The sequence below is a fragment of the Periophthalmus magnuspinnatus genome, chromosome 18 (assembly GCF_009829125.3).
Source record: "Periophthalmus magnuspinnatus isolate fPerMag1 chromosome 18, fPerMag1.2.pri, whole genome shotgun sequence".
NCBI classification, from domain to species: Eukaryota; Metazoa; Chordata; class Actinopteri; order Gobiiformes; family Gobiidae; genus Periophthalmus; species Periophthalmus magnuspinnatus.
This window is the reverse complement of record NC_047143.1, coordinates 27,200,613-27,218,200: the sequence shown is the minus strand read 5'-3', so window position 1 is coordinate 27,218,200 and position 17,588 is coordinate 27,200,613. Positions and strand designations below refer to the sequence as shown.

Genomic DNA, 17,588 nt, shown 5'->3' with positions numbered 1-17,588 from the left:
GGTTTAGTCCTGGTTTAGTCCAGGTTTAGTCCTGGTTTAGTCCTGGTTTAGTCCTAGTTTAGACCTGGTTTAGACCTGGTTTAGTCCTAGTTTAGACCTGGTTTAGACCTGGTTTAGTCCTGGTTTAGACCTGGTTTAGTCCTAGTTTAGACCTGGTTTAGAGAATCTCACACTTTTATTTATTTATTTTACAAACACAGTCACATCTTTGTCTGGAGCATGTGGCACCTGGAGCTTCTCTGAGTTTGAGCAGCACCAGGGAAAGAACCGAGTCCCGAGTCCCGAGTCCCGAGTCCCTCCACATGTCCATCCTCTGGACCCTCCTCGTGCATGTGTCTCTGTATGCGCACGTGCCCTCTCATTGCATTGACTTTATTATTTCTCATGTTTCTTCCTCATGTTTCTTCTTCATGTTTCTTCCTCATGTTTCTTCCTCATGTTTCTTCTTCATGTTTCTTTCTCATGTTTCTTTCTCATGTTTCTTCCTCATGTTTCTCATGTTTCTTCCTCATGTTTCTCATGTTTCTTCCTCATGTTTCTTCCTCATGTTTCTTCCTCATGTTCCTCATGTTTCTTCCTCATGTTTCTTCTTCATGTTTCTTCCTCATGTTTCTTCCTCATGTTTCTTCCTCATGTTTCTTCCTCATGTTCGCGCCGGGCCCCGTGCACGCGCAGAGCCGCTGCAGAGCCGGGTCCTCCGCTGCTGTTGTGTAACCCGTTGCCGCAGTGCTGGAGGAAACCCTCGTGCCTTTTATGGTTCGGGGATACCGCCGCGCGTCAACACCGGAAACGGGACATATTTGGGCAGCTACGACACGCACGCGGAGGGGGGAATCCCTGACTCCGGAGCAGCCAATCAGAGCCCGAGGAGGAAAGTGAGGAGACGGAGGATATAAAAGCCGCGAGGAGAGGACCAGCATCATTCGCATCTTTGGACTCAGACAAACAAGAGCCGAAGATTCACGGCTCTGAACGAGGACTTACCTGCGATTAACCGGGACTTACCGAGCTCTAACCGGACTAACGGAACATGCTGCTGGAGCGCGAGGACAGCTTCATGTCGGAGTTTGAGGACGCGTGCAGCGCGTGGGTGGACAGTGTGGGCTCGAGTCTCAGCGAGGACTCGGACGTGGGCTCCCCGTTCAGCCAAGGTGCGTGTGCGCGGCTCTGTGCGTGTGAATGTTTCAGTGAATGCGTGTGCATGTGGCAGCAGGTGCACGTGAGGACACCCGCGTGCTTCAGGTCTAACCCTCCTCTTCTTCTTCTTCTTCTTTTCTCTCAGTTTTCTCTCCCGGGACCGACGCCTCAGACTCGGATTTCTTCTCGGACTTTAGTGACTGCTCCTCGGACTCTCAGTCCCCGGGGCTGGACGGCGCCTTCTTCCCGGAGCAGAGCGCGGCCCCGGGTCTGAGCAGCGCGGCTGACGCCATCCTCAACATGATCACGGAGATCGTGGGCATCTGCAGCGACGAGCCCGCCGCCCCCGCCCCGAGCCCCGCGTCTGCGCCGCCGCTTCCCCCGGTGTCCGTGAAGACCGAGCCGGTGCCGGTGAAGACGGAGTTCAGCCCGAGCTGCGGCGGCTCCTGCCTCGGCTCCGGCTCAGACTGTGAGCCGCTGCCTCTGGAGCTGGACGCTCTGGACGTGGCGCAGCTGCTGGACACTCTGCTTCAGCCCGAAGCCGCTCAGAGCGCACCGAGGCCCGGCCTGGAGCTGAAGCAGGAGCCGCGGGACTGGATCTGCACCGGGCTCTGCACCGGGCTCCCGGGAGCAGGAGGGGATCCCGCTACATACGTCATCAGCGGGAATCCGGTCGTGGACGCGCACGTGCTCTCTTCCCTGCTGCAGGGCGTGCACGTGCCCGCTCCAAAGGCCGCGGCGCGCGGGCGGCGGCAGAAGAGCGCCAAAGCCAAACCGTTCCCGTGCGCGGTGCAGGGGTGCGAGCGCCGCTTCTCGCGCTCGGATGAACTGAACCGCCACGTGCGCATCCACACGGGACAGAAGCCTTTTCAGTGCACGATCTGTGCGCGCGCCTTCAGCCGCAGCGACCACCTGACCACGCACACGCGCACGCACACGGGGGAGAAGCCTTTCTCCTGTGACGTCTGCGGGAAGAAGTTCGCGCGCAGCGACGAGAGGAAAAGGCACGGGCGCGTGCACATCAAGCAGCAGCTGCGCGCACAGATGATGGCCGCGTACGCGCTGGCCGTGAACGCGCCTGGAGTGTAATGCGCGGGCACGTGAGGAGCTTTAATCACTGTCACGGAGTTTGTGACACTTTGAAAAGTTTAAGCCGCGGCACGAGGCGTGCGTCATGACGCAAAAGCCCGCAGTGCATGGCACGTGGCCTGGAATGAAAGGGTCTGGACCTGGTCTGGACCTGGTCTGGACTGAGCGGGAGCAGAGTCACTGACTGCAGCAGAGGATCATGGGAATCCTGTATTTGTTTGTGTTTTTGCTGTTACAGCGTGACGTCATAGTGTGACAGACTGTCAGTGTTGTGGACCAATCATAAGAGACTTTGGGGGCGGGCGTAAAGCGCAGGAGGGTCTTGATTGGACGATAAACACCTGGATTTAACGAAGCACTTTGTCTTTAAAGTTGGTGGATATTTTTGTGGCAGATGTTTGTGCCGCCGCTGCATGACCTGTGGAGATATTTTGTCTAAACACTTCTATATTTGTAACATATTTGACACACTTATATTTTTGTACCGTGTAAATGACACACACTCTGGATGATGTCATTCAGACCCAGGCGCCTCTGCAGACAGGTGCATCATGGGAGCTGTGCTCAGAGAGTCTGAGCGGAGAGTAGCACAAATGTTGTGCACGTTACTGTTCTGTGCATGAGACGCTGTCAATAAACAACAACAAACAAACAAACAAACACGTCCTGCCTCTTCTGTCACAGTCTTTAAAGGAGGAAATAAGACCAGATAAAAGTGACTCAAGTGTTCACCAGGTTAAAGCTTTAAAGGAAAACTCAGGTCTAGACCAGGAGCTGAGCAAGAAACAGCACATTTAAGAAAAGGAACAGTCAAAAGTGAAAAGTAAAAGGTGAAAGGTCACATTTTTATACAGCGTTTTTACACCGTCAAGGTTAAAAGTGATTTACACTAAGGAACCAAACACACAAACACACACAGACACACCCCGACACACACACACACACACACACACACACACACACCCCAACACACACAAACACACACAGACACACACATACACACCCCGACACACACAAACACACACAAACACACACAAACACATACAGACACACACAAACACACACAGACACACACAAACACACCCCGACACACACAGGACACACACAGACACACACAAACACACACCGACACACACAGGACACACACAGACACACACAGACACACACAAACACAGACACACACAGGACACACACAGACACACACAGGACACACACAGACACACACAGGACACACACAGACACACACAGACACACACAGACACACACAGACACACACAAACACACACCGACACACACAGGACACACACAGACACACACAGACACACACAGGACACACACAGACACACACAGGACACACACAGACACACACAGACACACACAAACACACACCGACACACACAGGACACACACAGACACACAAACACACACAGACACACACAGGACACACACAGACACTGGGAAATGAAACAAAGAGACAGAAACACCAGAGTGAAATGTTAAACTGGGGACAGTGGCTCAGTGGACTGAAGGTCACGGGGTCAATTTCCACATGGACCAAGCTCTGCCTGTTGTGTCCTTAGGCAAGACACTTCAGCCGCCGGGCCTAGAGAGTGGTGTGAGTGTGTGTGTCTGTGTGAGTGTGTGTGTCTGTGGGGGTGTGTGTGTCTGTGTGAGTGTGTGTGTTGTGAGTGTGTCTCTGTGTGTGTTGTTGGTCAGAGGGGTTGATGACACAGCTTTACTTTCGTCAGTCTGTCCCAGGGCAGCTGTGGCTACAATAGAATCTTCCCACGAGCAAGTCAAGAGTGAATGAAGACATTATTATTATTATTATTATTATTATTATTATTATTGTTGTTATTATTATTATTGTTGTTATTATTATTATTATTATTATTATTATTATTATTATTATTATTATTGTTATTATTATTATTATTATTATTATCATTATTATTATTATTATTGTTATTATTATTATCATTATTATTATTATTATTATTATCATCATTATTATTATTATTATTATTATTATTATTATTATTGTTATTATTATTATTATTGTCATTATTATTATTATTATTATTATTATTATTATTATTATTATCCACTTTACTGTGGAGCAGTGAACCAGATCTGGACCAGAATCTTCAAAGTGTCCATCAGGTGGCGCTGCTGTGGAGAGGGGCCCCTTCAGTCAGAATGCACAATCAACCCTAAATCTGATATTAATGCCACACTTTGGAACATTCCAGACAAATCCATCAGTCTAAACTTGAGTAAAATGCAGTAATAATAGAAAAGCTCAAACAAAGGTCTCAGTGCGGCTCATCTGGTAGAGTCAGTACATTCAGTGCAGGGTAGTGTGAGGCGAGTAACAGCCCTCAGGACAAAAGTGACCCTCTGTCCACAAAAGCCTCCAGGGGGCGCCGAGCCTCTCAGCCTCTGACTCCTGTTGTTTCAGTCGGTGATGAGACGAGCCAGTCCCTCTGGAACGTCCTCTGTCATGTTTGTGGTAAAAAGTCTGTAGCATTTCAGAGCTAGCTGGTTAGCATAGCTAGCTCAGGGTCGCCATGGATACAAGAAAAACAAACTGCTCAAAGCAAACAATCCAGTCCCTGAACTGCCGTCATTTAAACAACACAATCTGCATCACTTTGAAATGAGTTAAAAATGTATAAATACAATGAGTCTGCAGTGTGCAGCCGGTCAGCCACAAGAGCAGCCACCAACTAAAGCAAAAAACATCTGGAAACAATTATGAAACAGACACAGGACTTAAGCAAATACAAACCAGGACTAAACCAGGACTGAACCAGGACTGAACCAGGACTAAACCAGGACTGAACCAGGACTAAATCAGGACTGAACCAGGACTGAACCAGGACTGAACCAGGACTGAACCAGGACTAAACCAGGACTGAACCAGGACTGAACCAGGACTAAACCAGGACTGAACCAGGACTGAACCAGGACTGAACCAAGACTGAACCAGGACTGAACCAGGACTGAACCAGGACTAAACCAGGACTAAACCAGGACTGAACCAGGACTAAACCAGGACTAAATCAGGACTGAACCAGGACTGAACCAGGACTGAACCAGGACTAAACCAGGACTAAACCAGGACTGAACCAGGACTGAACCAAGCCTGAACCAGGACTGAACCAGGACTGAACCAGGACTAAACCAGGACTAAACCAGGACTTAACCAGGACTAAAACTGGACTGAACCAGGACTGAACCAGGACTGAACCAGGACTGAACCAGGACTAATCACTAACCTCATTCAAACACAAATGCAGAATTATCCGTGTTTCTTTCTGATTTGTTTTGGGATAAATGACATAAAATAAACAGCATTTATCCTAAAGACAATGGCGCCCTCTGCTGGTCACTTTTCACTACTGCATTTCTCTTCACGCGGCTGTGACGCACGAGCGCAGAGAAAAGAGAGAAATAAAGAGCTGCAGAAGTTTATTCACAGAGAAGTTTAAACTGGTGAGATTTGCTTTGGCCTTAACCAAACTCTGTATCTCAGGTGACCAACTGCAGCTTTGGGTTATTTTATATCTTATAATTTATTATAAAAAGTCAGATCTACACAGAGAACATCACACAGCAGCCGGTAGAATCATCAGAACGACTCTGCCAGAAATCAGCACCATCTACTCCACCCGCTGTCTGAGGAGAGTGCACAACATCAACCAACACCACCCTGCACCATCTTTTTCACCCGCTGCCCTCAGGGAGAAGGTCCAGGTCCATACGGGCCAGAACATCCAGACTGACCAACAGTCTGTGTCCACAGGCTGAGGCTCCTGAACTCTGCCCCTCTCCCCTCTCTCCCCTCTCTGCCCCTCTCTGCCCCTCTCTGCCCCTCTCTGCCCTCCTCTCACGGACAAAAACCACATCCATCTCTTAATAACACTGAACTGTTGCATTGTTGCATGTTCTCCTCATCCTCTGCTTCTGTCTCATGTTTTACTGAATCCACTGGGTCAATGTTACACTTGGGTTTAAGGGGATTTATTATTTATGGATTTGCACTTTATGGGGGAGGCTCCAAACGGAATTTCATTGTTCTTCTGTGACAATGACTACAAATAAATTGATTGACTGTATATATATATATATATATATATATATATATATATATATATATATATATATATATATATATATATATATATATATATATATATATATATATATATATATACTTTTTGGATGTACTGGCTTCTCAGGTTTATAATATGTTGGCACTGGTTAGACCTGGTTTAGTCCTGGTTTAGACCTGGTTTAGTCCTGGTTCAGTCCTGGTTTAGTCCTGGTTTAGTCCTGGTTTAGTCCTGGTTTAGTCCTGGTTCAGTGTCACGTGTTCTCTGACGTCAGACGCACAGACGCGGGTGGAGCAGGAGGAGCTGGAGGAGGCCGTGTCGGTGGAGGAGCTGAGCCGCTGATCGAGCCTGTTTCTCGGGTGTCGGCTCCGTATCGACCGCACCGAGCTCCGGAGCGAGGAGCAGCGCGCGGGAATGATGCTCCAGACGTGCACGCGCTTATGACACACGGACGCGCACAGGTGAGCCACGAGAGCGCGCATCTGTCCAGAGTCAACACCAGAACCGAGAGTCCACGAGTCTGGGGTTTGGTCCTGATGTAGACCTGGTTTAGTCCTGGTTTGGTCCTGGTTTGGTCCTGGTTTGGTCCTGGTTTGGTCCTGGTTTAGACCTGGTTTAGTCCTGGTTCAGTCCTGGTTTAGTCCTGGTTTGGTCCTGGTTTAGTCCTGGTTTAGTCCTGGTTTAGTCCTGGTTTGGTCCTGGTTTAGTCCTGGTTTAGTCCTGGTTTAGTCCTGGTTTGGTCCTGGTTTAGTCCTGGTTTAGTCCTGGTTTAGTCCTGGTTTAGTCGGGGGCGTGTTCACATTCTTTTATTCACATCATCAGAATTGAGACTGACAGGACCCTGAAACAAGGACTAAACCAGGACTAGAACAAGACCAAAACAAGACTCCATCTGGACTAAACGGGGCTCAAACCAGGACTAAACTGGGACTAAACCAGGACCAAACCAGGACCAAACCAGGACCAAACCAGGACAAGTATGAACACATCCTGAGTCACAAATCCAGCCTCAGTTTAGTCGTTCTAGTCCACACTGCTGCTTTAGCTCATTTTGTCCCAGTTTATTTTATTTATAATCCACGTTTCCGCTCGAGTTTGCCGCTCTGACCAGCCCTGCAAACTAATTCTGGAAATAACTTATTCATTTTTTTCATTTTTCCCGTGTTATGAAGCGCAGAGATGGTTTATGTTTCACTGGCTCGTCCCTCGTGCTCTTCTGATCTGAGGTGACAGGGATCAGCGTGCGCCTCAGTGAGCAAGAAGAAAGAGGGTCAAGAGAGTCCAGAGCGTGAGGAGAGTCCAGAGCGTGAGGAGAGTCTAGAGCGTGAGGAGAGTCCAGAGCGTGAGGAGAGTCTAGAGCGTGAGGAGAGTCCAGAGCGTGAGGAGAGTCTAGAGCGTGAGGAGAGTCCAGAGCGTGAGGAGAGTCTAGAGCGTCCAGAGCGTGAGGAGAGTCCAGAGCGTGAGGAGAGTCCAGAGCGTGAGGAGAGTCTAGAGCGTGAGGAGAGTCCAGAGCGTGAGGAGAGTCTAGAGCGTCCAGAGCGTGAGGAGAGTCCAGAGCGTGAGGAGAGTCCAGAGCGTGAGGAGAGTCCAGAGCGTCCAGAGCGTGAGGAGAGTCCAGAGCGTGAGGAGAGTCCAGAGCGTCCAGAGCGTGAGGAGAGTCCAGAGCGTGAGGAGAGTCCAGAGCGTGAGGAGAGTCCAGAGCGTGAGGAGAGTCCAGAGCGTCCAGAGCGTGAGGAGAGTCTAGAGCGTCCAGAGCGTGAGGAGAGTCCAGAGCGTGAGGAGAGTCCAGAGCGTCCAGAGCGTGAGGAGAGTCCAGAGCGTGAGGAGAGTCCAGAGCGTCCAGAGCGTGAGGAGAGTCCAGAGCGTCCAGAGCGTGAGGAGAGTCCAGAGCGTGAGGAGAGTCCAGAGCGTGAGGAGAGTCCAGAGCGTCCAGAGTGTGAGGAGAGTCCAGAGCGTGAGGAGAGTCCAGAGCGTGAGGAGCGTGAGGAGAGTCCAGAGCGTGAGGAGAGTCCAGAGCGTGAGGAGAGTCCAGAGCGTGAGGAGAGTCCAGAGCGTCCAGAGCGTGAGGAGAGTCCAGAGCGTGAGGAGAGTCCAGAGCGTGAGGAGCGTGAGGGTGGGGCACAGAGGAAACACTAAAACAGCTCTAACCGCGTCTCTGCTCGATGTGGAGTTATTATTTTAGAGTTTATCATTTTCTGCATTAAAGTTGCATTTGCAGTTGCATCTGAAGGTTGGCGGTGCGATTCCAGCTCTCACAGGTGAACGCTGTAGTTGTGTCCTTGGGCAAGACACTTAATCCCCCTGAATGTGTCTGTGAATGTGTGAAAGGTTCCGTAATGTAAAGTACTTTGAGAGTCTCAAAGTCGTGAAAGCACTGACCATTTACCATTTACCATTTGCAATATTTGTTTTATTTGGCTCCTATTGTTCCTTGTGTTGTGTCTGTAATACTAAAGATGCATTATGTAACTTTTCTGGAAGAGGGTCCTCCTCCTCTGTGTATCCCTGGAGATGTCACTGCTGGAATGTTCCAAAGTGTGGCATTAAAATATGTCGCATTTACTCCATTACAGGTGTTTCTTTTGTTTTTGCTTCTTTCAAATCTTTATTTCTGTAAGCGGTGTCGCCTCTCCACAGCTCTGACCTGTAATATGGCCTCTGGGAGTCACTTACTTGTCTCTACTGTGATATATAATATTAAAGACACTGTGGAACATTTTCGCAGACAAATGAGGGTTTGGTTAATTTGAATCACATCCAGCTGAACCAGGACTACAGGAAGTCTAAAACTATGATCCTCCCCTGACTGATCCTTCATATTTGCTCTGAACCAGGTCTGAACCAGGTCTGAACCAGGTCTGAACCAGGTCTGAACCAGGTCTGAACCAGGTCTAGACCATGTCGGGGCTCCTCATCTGTCCTCGCTGTGGAGACACATTCAAGTTCAACACGATTGCGGAGCTCAGAGTTCATCTCATCACACAACACACGTATGAGACGCTGCTACTGCTGTCCCAGGTACTAAACCAGGACTAAACCGGGACTAAACCGGGACTAAACCGGGACTAAACCGGGACTAAAGCGGGACTAAAGCGGGACTAAACCGGGACTAAAGCGGGACTAAAGCGGGACTAAACCGGGACTAAAGCGGGACTAAAGCAGGACTAAACCAGGACTAAACCAGGACTGGACCAAGACTGGACCAGGACTAAACCAGGACTAAACCAGGACTGGACCACGACTTAACCAGAACTTGACAAGACTAACCTCCAGATCCTGTTGAATGTTCCAGGCTCGTGTGCCGACCTCCAGACCTCGCTCCCTGCTCCCGCTCCCAGAGCCGATGTCGGCCCAGACTCAGAGCTCATCAGTGGGATCAGAGCTCCAGGAAAGTGCCCTGCCTCTGGAGAGTCTGGATCTGGCCTCGTCTACCTCCTCAGTCCAGCTGCTCCAGCCTCTGGTCCTACCCAGAACAAGACTCACAGAGGTGGGTCTAAACCATGTCTAAACCAGGTCTAAACCAGGTCTAAACCAGGTCTAAACCAGGTCTAAACCAGGTCTAAACCAGGTCCAAACCAGGTCCAAAAACTGAGACTAATCAAATACTCAACTAGAAGTAATCCAGTACTAACCCAAATAAAACCAGGCATAAACTTGGACTAAACCAGGACAGAACAGGTTCCAAACTAGATCAAATCGACACCTGTAAACCAGCACTGGGTCTAAACAAGGTCTAAACCAAGATTTAAAGCAGGACTAAATCAGGTCAAAACCAGGTCCAAACTAGGTCTGAACCTCGACAAAACCAGAATCAAACTAAGACAAAATCAGCTCTGAACCAGCAAAAAAGGACTAAACCAGGTCTAAACGAGGATCAAACCGAGCCCTAAACCACGGTTCTTTCCCCTTTAGGCTTTTGTGACTGTTGACATCGGCCTGGAGGAGAGACTGGGTCTTGGTTTGGATCTTGGGTCCAGGATCGCTCGGAGTTTGGCGGAGGTGGAGGAGCGGGTGAACCGGAAAGTGGACCGGCTCAAATCCCGACTGGACCAGAAGGAGGCGGAGCTTAGGAAACAAAAGGAGCTGGAGGAGAAGCTGAGGGCTGATAAACAAGAGCTGAACACCCGCGTGGTCTACCTAACAGGGCAGGTATGAACGCCCGAAAGGTCCCGGAGCTTTTGTCACTTTTGTACCTGTCACATTCGTTGCTGTGCGTGTGAACGGAGCCAGAGTGGAGGTTGAAGGTTGAATTCTCTGGTTCACAGGTGTCTGCTGCCGAGGAGCTCATGAGCAAACTCCTGAAGGATCTGGAGGAGAAAGAGACGGAGCTGAGCCACAAACAACAGTGAGATATTTAAGGAACATCCGAGCAATTTTAGTCCAAGTTTAGTTCTGGTTTAGCCCGGGTTTAGTCCTTGGTTAAATTTGGATTTAGTCCTGGTTTAGTCACAGAGAAGTCCAGGTTAAGTCTTAATTAAGTTTGTTAAATCCTTGGGAAGTCCTACTTTAGTCCTGGTTTAGTCCTGGTTTAGTCCTGGTTTAGTCCTGGTTTAGTCCATGTTTAGTCCCGGTTTAGTCCTGTTTTAGTCCTGTTTTAGGTCCTGTTTTAGGTCCTGTTTTAGTCCATGTTTAGTCCTGGTTTAGTCCCGGTTCAGTCCCGGTTTAGTCCATGTTTAGTCCCGGTTCAGTCCCGGTTTAGTCCATGTTTAGTCCTGTTTTAGTCCCGTTTAGTCCTGTTTTAGGTCCTGTTTTAGTCCTGGTTTAGTCCATGTTTAGTCCCGGTTTAGTCCATGTTTAGTCCTCGTTTAGTCCATGTTTAGTCCTGGTTTAGTCCATGTTTAGTCCTCGTTTAGTCCTGTATAGTCCCAGTTTAGTCCATGTTTAGTCCTGGTTTAGTCCTATATCTCGTGTGTTTCAGGGAGATGGTGGAGGTCGAGTGTTTTCTCAGTGGTTTGGCTCAGAGAGAAGCTGAGGCTAAAGTCAAACTCCAGGTACGATGTTTGTTTCCTTCAGATAAAACACTTTTTTCTCTTTTCATTTGTTGTGTCTCATATTTTCAGTCCTTTTTTCAAAACTTCTCCGGTGAAACAGTTCAGATGTTCTTCTCTCCGCTGTTTGTCGCAGGTTTTCATCGAGTCGTTGTTGGAGCGAGCTGACCGCGCCGAGAGACACCTGCTCCTCCTCACCTCACACAAGCCCCTCCCACACCCGCACAGGTACGACCCCGGACCCGGACCCAGACTGGACCAGATCCTGGACCCGGTCTGGATCAACACGCTGCAAAAACTTAACATATTTCCCAGTTTACAATAATGAAATGAAAGCTCTGTGGTGATTCCTTGTGCCAAACCTGGACGTTTTGTTCTTCAGGAGCAGTTTGGACGACATTATAACCAGCCGCCTCCAGGAATCCATCGGAAACAGGGTCAGTTTCCTTTAGTTTTACGTTAAAAGCGTCGATATCCACGTTTGTATCTGTGTCTCTGCTGCAGCACAGATATAAACTGTATAAGCAGCTCAGAATAAGTCCACTGTGCGTCTGATTATAAAGTGTTTACTGTTAATAATCAGGGAGTGCGCTGTTAGCATGCTAGCTGTTGTTAGCATAACTGTGATGGTGAATAATTAAGATGTTCTGAAGTGAGGAATAAGTCTGGACCACTGCAAACTGTTTAGAACGAACTCCATCTGTTTGTCACATTTTACGACGGTAAAAAAAATCAGGGACATTTCCATAAAAAAAACCCTAATATTTTGATTTGTTTTGTTTCTGATTCAGAGGAGTCTCAGTCTCTCAGATTCATACGGACTTGGATTTCAGCCAATCAGGTGACAGCTGCAGTGTTTTGTTTGTACGAGTGCACGTCTGTGTCCGAATGTCTCCCCCAGCTCCTGACCCCTGACCCCTCGCTCGCTCCACGGCCCGGTCGTCTTTATCAGACTCTGTAGAGACTCATTCACAGAGCGATTCAGACTCACGACTCTCAGGTCATGTGACTCTGAATCTGGGGGGAAAAAAGTCTAAAGTTTAAACCTGATTTGTGTCGCATTTTTATGACTCATTCTGTAAAACGTTTAACTGTTCTGTCCTGTTCTGTGCTGTTCTGTTCTTTTCTGTTCTGTCCTTTTCTGTTCTTTTCTGTTCTGTCCTTTTCTGTTCTTTTCTGTGCTGTTTTGTTCTTTTCTGTTCTGTGCTGTTCTGTTCTGTTCTAGTTGTAGCTTCATTTTCACACATGGTTTGCAAAGAAATCATTCAAACATTTGAAACTTGGCTCTTCAACCAAACCGTCACCGTTTAGTTTGTGTTTTGTTGTGGTTCTTTTGGAGTTAGTTTGTGTTTTGTGGTGGTTCTTTTGGAGTTAGTTTGTGTTTTGTTGCGGTTCTTTTGGAGTTAGTTTGTGTTTTGTGGTGGTTCTTTTGGAGTTAGTTTGTGTTTTGTTGTGGTTCTTTTGGAGTTAGTGTTTTGTTGTGGTTCTTTTGGAGTTAGTTTGTGTTTTGTTGCGGTTCTTTTGGAGTTAGTTTGTGTTTTGTGGTGGTTCTTATCTGAACGTGTCACTTACATTTGTGTTTTGTTCCTCTGGGGCTGCAGTAGTTGGGAGTGTGGCCCGACTCGAGCTCTGTCTCTGGGCTGTGCCGACGCAGACGCTCCCCCGGACACAACCAGGTGAATATCGAGCGTTTGTGTTTTCATAATTACGAGAGTTTACGCTGTGGTCATGATTCATTCACTCCACATTAACACACGAGCAAGACGAGTGAAGCGTCTTGCCCAATGACACAACAAAAGCACACGGTCGGAGCTGGGATTTGAACTGCCGACCTTCCTGTTGGTGGGCAAACGCTCTAACCGCTCGGCCGCATGAACAAAATGAGATGCGTGCGGAATTTTGTGTCGTAAAAGTGGAATATCACATGAAGTTTGTGTGATCCCTCAGTCGTCCAGGTCTGATCCATAGGAAAAGTCAAAGTTAAATATATTTTGGATATTTAACACCAAAGTACAAAGTGAACAACGGGGAAATGTGGCTCTTCTCGCCGTCTGGGAGTGTGACATCATCGCCCTCTAGAGGCTGAGACGATCGCAGACGTCGTAGAGAAGATGGAGACGCTCCAGTTTGTGAAGATGTGATGGTTTTTCTGTGTTTTAGGTTTGTAGAAGGAGGATGGGGCCAAACCTGGAGCAAATCGGCTCGACATCACAGCACAGAGGAGGAAGAGGAGGAACGAGAGGAAGAGGAGGAGGGAGACGAAGAGGAGGAGGAGGAGGACGAAGAAGAGGAGGAGGGAGACGAGAGCATGTGCTGAGGAGACCAAAGCAACACAATATCAACCAAAATGAGGACTAAACCAAAACTGGACCAGGATTTGACCAGGAATAAACAAGGACTAAACCAGAACTAAGCCAGGACTGAACCAGATTTAAGCTGGGTCTAAACTGGGTCCAAAACCAGGACTAAACCAGGACTAAACCAAAACTAGACCAGGGAAAACCAGGAGTAAACTAGGATAAAACCATAGCTAAACCAAGACTAAACCAGGATTAAATGAGGACTAAACCAGGACTAAATGAGGACTAAACCAGGACTAAACTAGGTCTAAACCAGGACTAAACCAGGACTAAAGTGTGTCTAAACCAGGACTAAACCAGGACTAAAGTGTGTCTTCTCCCAGGAGGTCTGTCATTGAGCCGTCAGATAATCAGTGTTGGCCTTTTTCTGACAAATGCTTTTTCTATTTTACTGTCTTTATCCTCCCGAGGACTAAACCGTGACTAAACCAGGACTAAACCGGGACTAAATCAGGACTAAACCAGGACTAAACCAGGACTAAATCAGGCTGACACAGGCTGAATTCATACTTCACGTACCACATCACAAATGGGATTAAACTGGGACAAAACCTGGAGCTAAACTAGCACTAAAACCAGACCAAACCAGGACCGAACCAGGACCGAACCAGGACCAAACCAGGACCAAACCAGGACCAAACCAGGACCAAACCAGGACAAATGCGAAAGCCTAAAACCAGGTCAAAACCCAAAGATAATCAGCAAACTGTTTACTGTATATAGCCTTGATCTGAACTGTGCCAAACCGAACTGTGCTAGAATCAGACCTACAGACGTCCACAACCACAGAAACAGAAACATATCACGTCTCAGTCACTTTAGCTCCTGTCGTCCTTTTTAAATGAGCAAAAGACTGAACTGTGCTGCCCACGTGTTTAGAAAATACTGTCTTATTTTCCATCATCATGATTCATTCAGACTCAGATGAAGTCAGGGGGTTTCAGGATTCTGTTATAGGCGCCATTTTGAGCACTTTTTCACCGTTCACAATAAGAATGGACTGATACGGAGTTGGATTTGGAGTGAGTCAATTCAATTTCAAATCAATTTATTTTTGTAAAGTCCCAAATCACAACAGGGCTGAACATGAGAATTAATTTAACGAACAGAAAATTAAAAAATCAACAATGAAACAGAAACAGACGAGCGATTTAATCAGAAGAAAACAAAAACAAAAGAACATCCGCCGTCCTTAGACTCTATTTCTCCGCAAGGAAAACAAAAAAAAACTCGTACTTGAATCATCTTTAATCGCTTTTGCTGATCTGTTTTCACCTCCACTGTGACGTCCGCACTTCCTTCTTCAGTTTTATTTTCTTAATCGCTGACAGTCGTAGGATTCGGCCGCGTCTCGTCGTAATTTTGGTACAACACAGCTGTCCGTAGGGGGCGCTACAGCATGCGACGCTTTGTTGTGATGACGTTTACGGCGACGTCAGCTCCTGTTGGACGCCGCCATTTTAAAAAAAAGTCGTTTTAGATGAATATTGTGATTTAACATGTCTGAATTATAACATACACAAGCACAACAGCACTGATTTAAGATGTTTTTGGGTTTTTTTTTAACAATAATTTCAAATCTAATCGTGTTTTTCCAGTGTGCTCCAGGTTGGGTTTAGACTCCAGGGGGCGCTATAGCCTCCTGTAGTAATGAAAGATTTAAACTCGTGTCACTATCACCTTTATATTCTTAAGATTGACGTTAATGTCTTAGTTGATCTATGCATGACTCTAAATGCCTTTTTGTCCCTTTTTTACCTTTTCTCTGACCATTTGTACCTCAATAAATCCTATTTTTAGTATTTAAGAAAAGCACTTTCTTCCCTCAAACTCTTTTTATAAACCTATTTATGTAGCAGGTGAAGTTTAGATTTAAAGTTTCTGGTAAAAGCCATAAATTGTGTGAATTGTTGGTTGAAGTTTTTAAAGTTGTGAGCACAATTCCAAATGCACTGTTTCCGTGTTGTTTACATGTCGCTTCCTGTGTATTTGAAATAAAATTATAACGATAAATGACAGTTCTTGCATTGTTGTTTTTTTCCTCTAACCATTTAACCCTCTGATGCATGAATTATGAAAGCCTTGGTCAAGATTTTTTTTTTTTCTGAAGTGTTTTTCTTCTTCTCAGGACGTGAAACAACATTGTGAGCTGCCTGTAAAAATGAATTAACTTGTGTTCTATTGCAAATATACAAACTCATGTTTCTTTTTATGCTTTGAAAAACATTTCAACAATTTTTGGGGAAATTTCAACACTGTTTAGGTGCAATGTTTAGGCCTGAATAAGAAAACCAGAGGACATTTACTTGCAGTTACATCAACTGACCACTGAATTAACCTCAATGGAGTGTGGCAGCAGAGAGCACTCTAGAGGCTGAAGCTCCACCACATAAACCAATACATTAAAGAGAAAGTTGTGTTTTAGTAACTGTCCACTGCAGTGACCGCTGTGCACCAGAGGGTTAAACCAGGTCAAAGTCGATTAAACTAAAACTTTATCCAAACCAGGACAGAGACGACTAAACCAGGGCCACGTAAGAACCAGATTTAACATTAACAGCCACATAGTGTTTTGTTTTGTTTTTTGTTTGCTGTGAGCTTGCCTCTCCATAAACCTCACTCTTATATCCCTTTAGGAGAGCTTTAATCTTCCAGAGTTTTATAAGTCAGGAGTTTGTGTGTCGTGTGCCCCTTGTGGTCATTAGGAGCACATACACACTCAGGGAAATTCCTCTGCAATCGTTTCAAAATGAGGCCCCTGGTCTAGTCCTCGGCCTCATTTATAAAACCTCCATTTGCACAAAACGAGGTCAGAGATGTGCATACACAACTCATCACGTCAAACTTGGTATTTATAAAAAAAATCAATATGAAACACTGAACATCTCCACATGAGGAGCAGAGAGGAGTCATGAGGAGCAGAGAGGAGTCATGAGGAGCAGAGAGGAGTCATGAGGAGAGAGCAGAGAGGAGCCGTGAGGAGCAGAGAGGAGTCATGAGGAGCAGAGAGGAGTCATGAGGAGAAGAGAGGAGCCATGAGGAGCAGAGAGGAGCCATGAGGAGCAGAGAGGAGTCATGAGGAGCAGAGAGGAGTCATGAGGAGCAGAGAGGAGTCATGAGGAGAGAGCAGAGAGGAGCCATGCGAAGCAGAGAGGAGTCATGAAGAGCAGAGAGGAGTCATGAGGAGCAGAGAGGAGCTATGACGAGCAGAGAGGAGCCGTGAGGAGCAGAGAGGAGCCGTGAGGAGCAGAGAGGAGCTGTGAGGAGCAGAGGGGAGTCATGAGGAGCAGAGAGGAGTCATGAGGAGCAGAGAGGAGCTATGACGAGCAGAGAGGAGCCGTGAGGAGCAGAGAGGAGCCGTGAGGAGCAGAGAGGAGTCATGAGGAGCAGAGGGGAGTCATAAGAAGCAGAGAGGAGTCATGAGGAGCAGAGAGGAGCCATGAGGAGCAGCGCACACACAGAATGAGCCTTTAAGTGTGAAACATACGCCTCTCGGTGGTAAACTTTGGTATTACCTTGTAAAATAAACTCGATGTGTTAATCCTTTTTTTTTTTCACACAAACTGGTGAGATTAGTAAAAAGTAAACATTTATTTACTTTGCATAAATAATGAGTGACTCATGATTCCCAATATAAAACACAGATTATTTTATAAATTATTAAAAATAGATAAATATTTTGTGATTTCATTAAAGTGATTAAAAGTAAAAAAAAAAAGGTTCATATATTAATTAGTTAAAATAATATTAAAATATTACTGGACGTTAGGGGCGTTCCCTCTGAATACTCGATGGTGATTGGCTGTACGTAAAGCGGGTACACGTGACCATGCGCGCTCTTTCAGATGAACAGTGTGTCGCGCGGGAGGCTCCGATTATCTGGAGCAAAAAGAAGT

The 17,588-nt window shown here is 46.9% G+C and overlaps 2 protein-coding genes across 2 annotated transcripts; both read left to right on the top strand.

Moving 5' to 3' along the window:
* Positions 1–942: 942 nt before the first annotated feature.
* LOC117385985 (E3 SUMO-protein ligase EGR2-like) lies at positions 943–2,279 on the top strand. Its single transcript, XM_033983293.2, has 2 exons — positions 943–1,151; positions 1,283–2,279. The coding sequence occupies exons 1-2, from the start codon at positions 1,031–1,033 to the stop codon at positions 2,224–2,226; spliced, it is 1,065 nt and encodes a 354-aa protein (XP_033839184.1). The 5' UTR covers positions 943–1,030; the 3' UTR covers positions 2,227–2,279.
* Positions 2,280–6,620: 4,341 nt separating this feature from the next.
* On the top strand, positions 6,621–15,709 carry LOC117385993 (protein ZNF365-like). Its single transcript, XM_055229092.1, has 11 exons — positions 6,621–6,805; positions 9,179–9,362; positions 9,637–9,831; positions 10,257–10,493; positions 10,610–10,689; positions 11,263–11,335; positions 11,469–11,560; positions 11,715–11,769; positions 12,124–12,173; positions 12,934–13,008; positions 13,493–15,709. Exons 2-11 carry the CDS (start codon positions 9,243–9,245, stop codon positions 13,647–13,649), a joined length of 1,134 nt encoding a protein of 377 aa, XP_055085067.1. The 5' UTR covers positions 6,621–6,805; positions 9,179–9,242; the 3' UTR covers positions 13,650–15,709.
* The last annotated feature ends 1,879 nt before the right edge of the window (positions 15,710–17,588 follow it).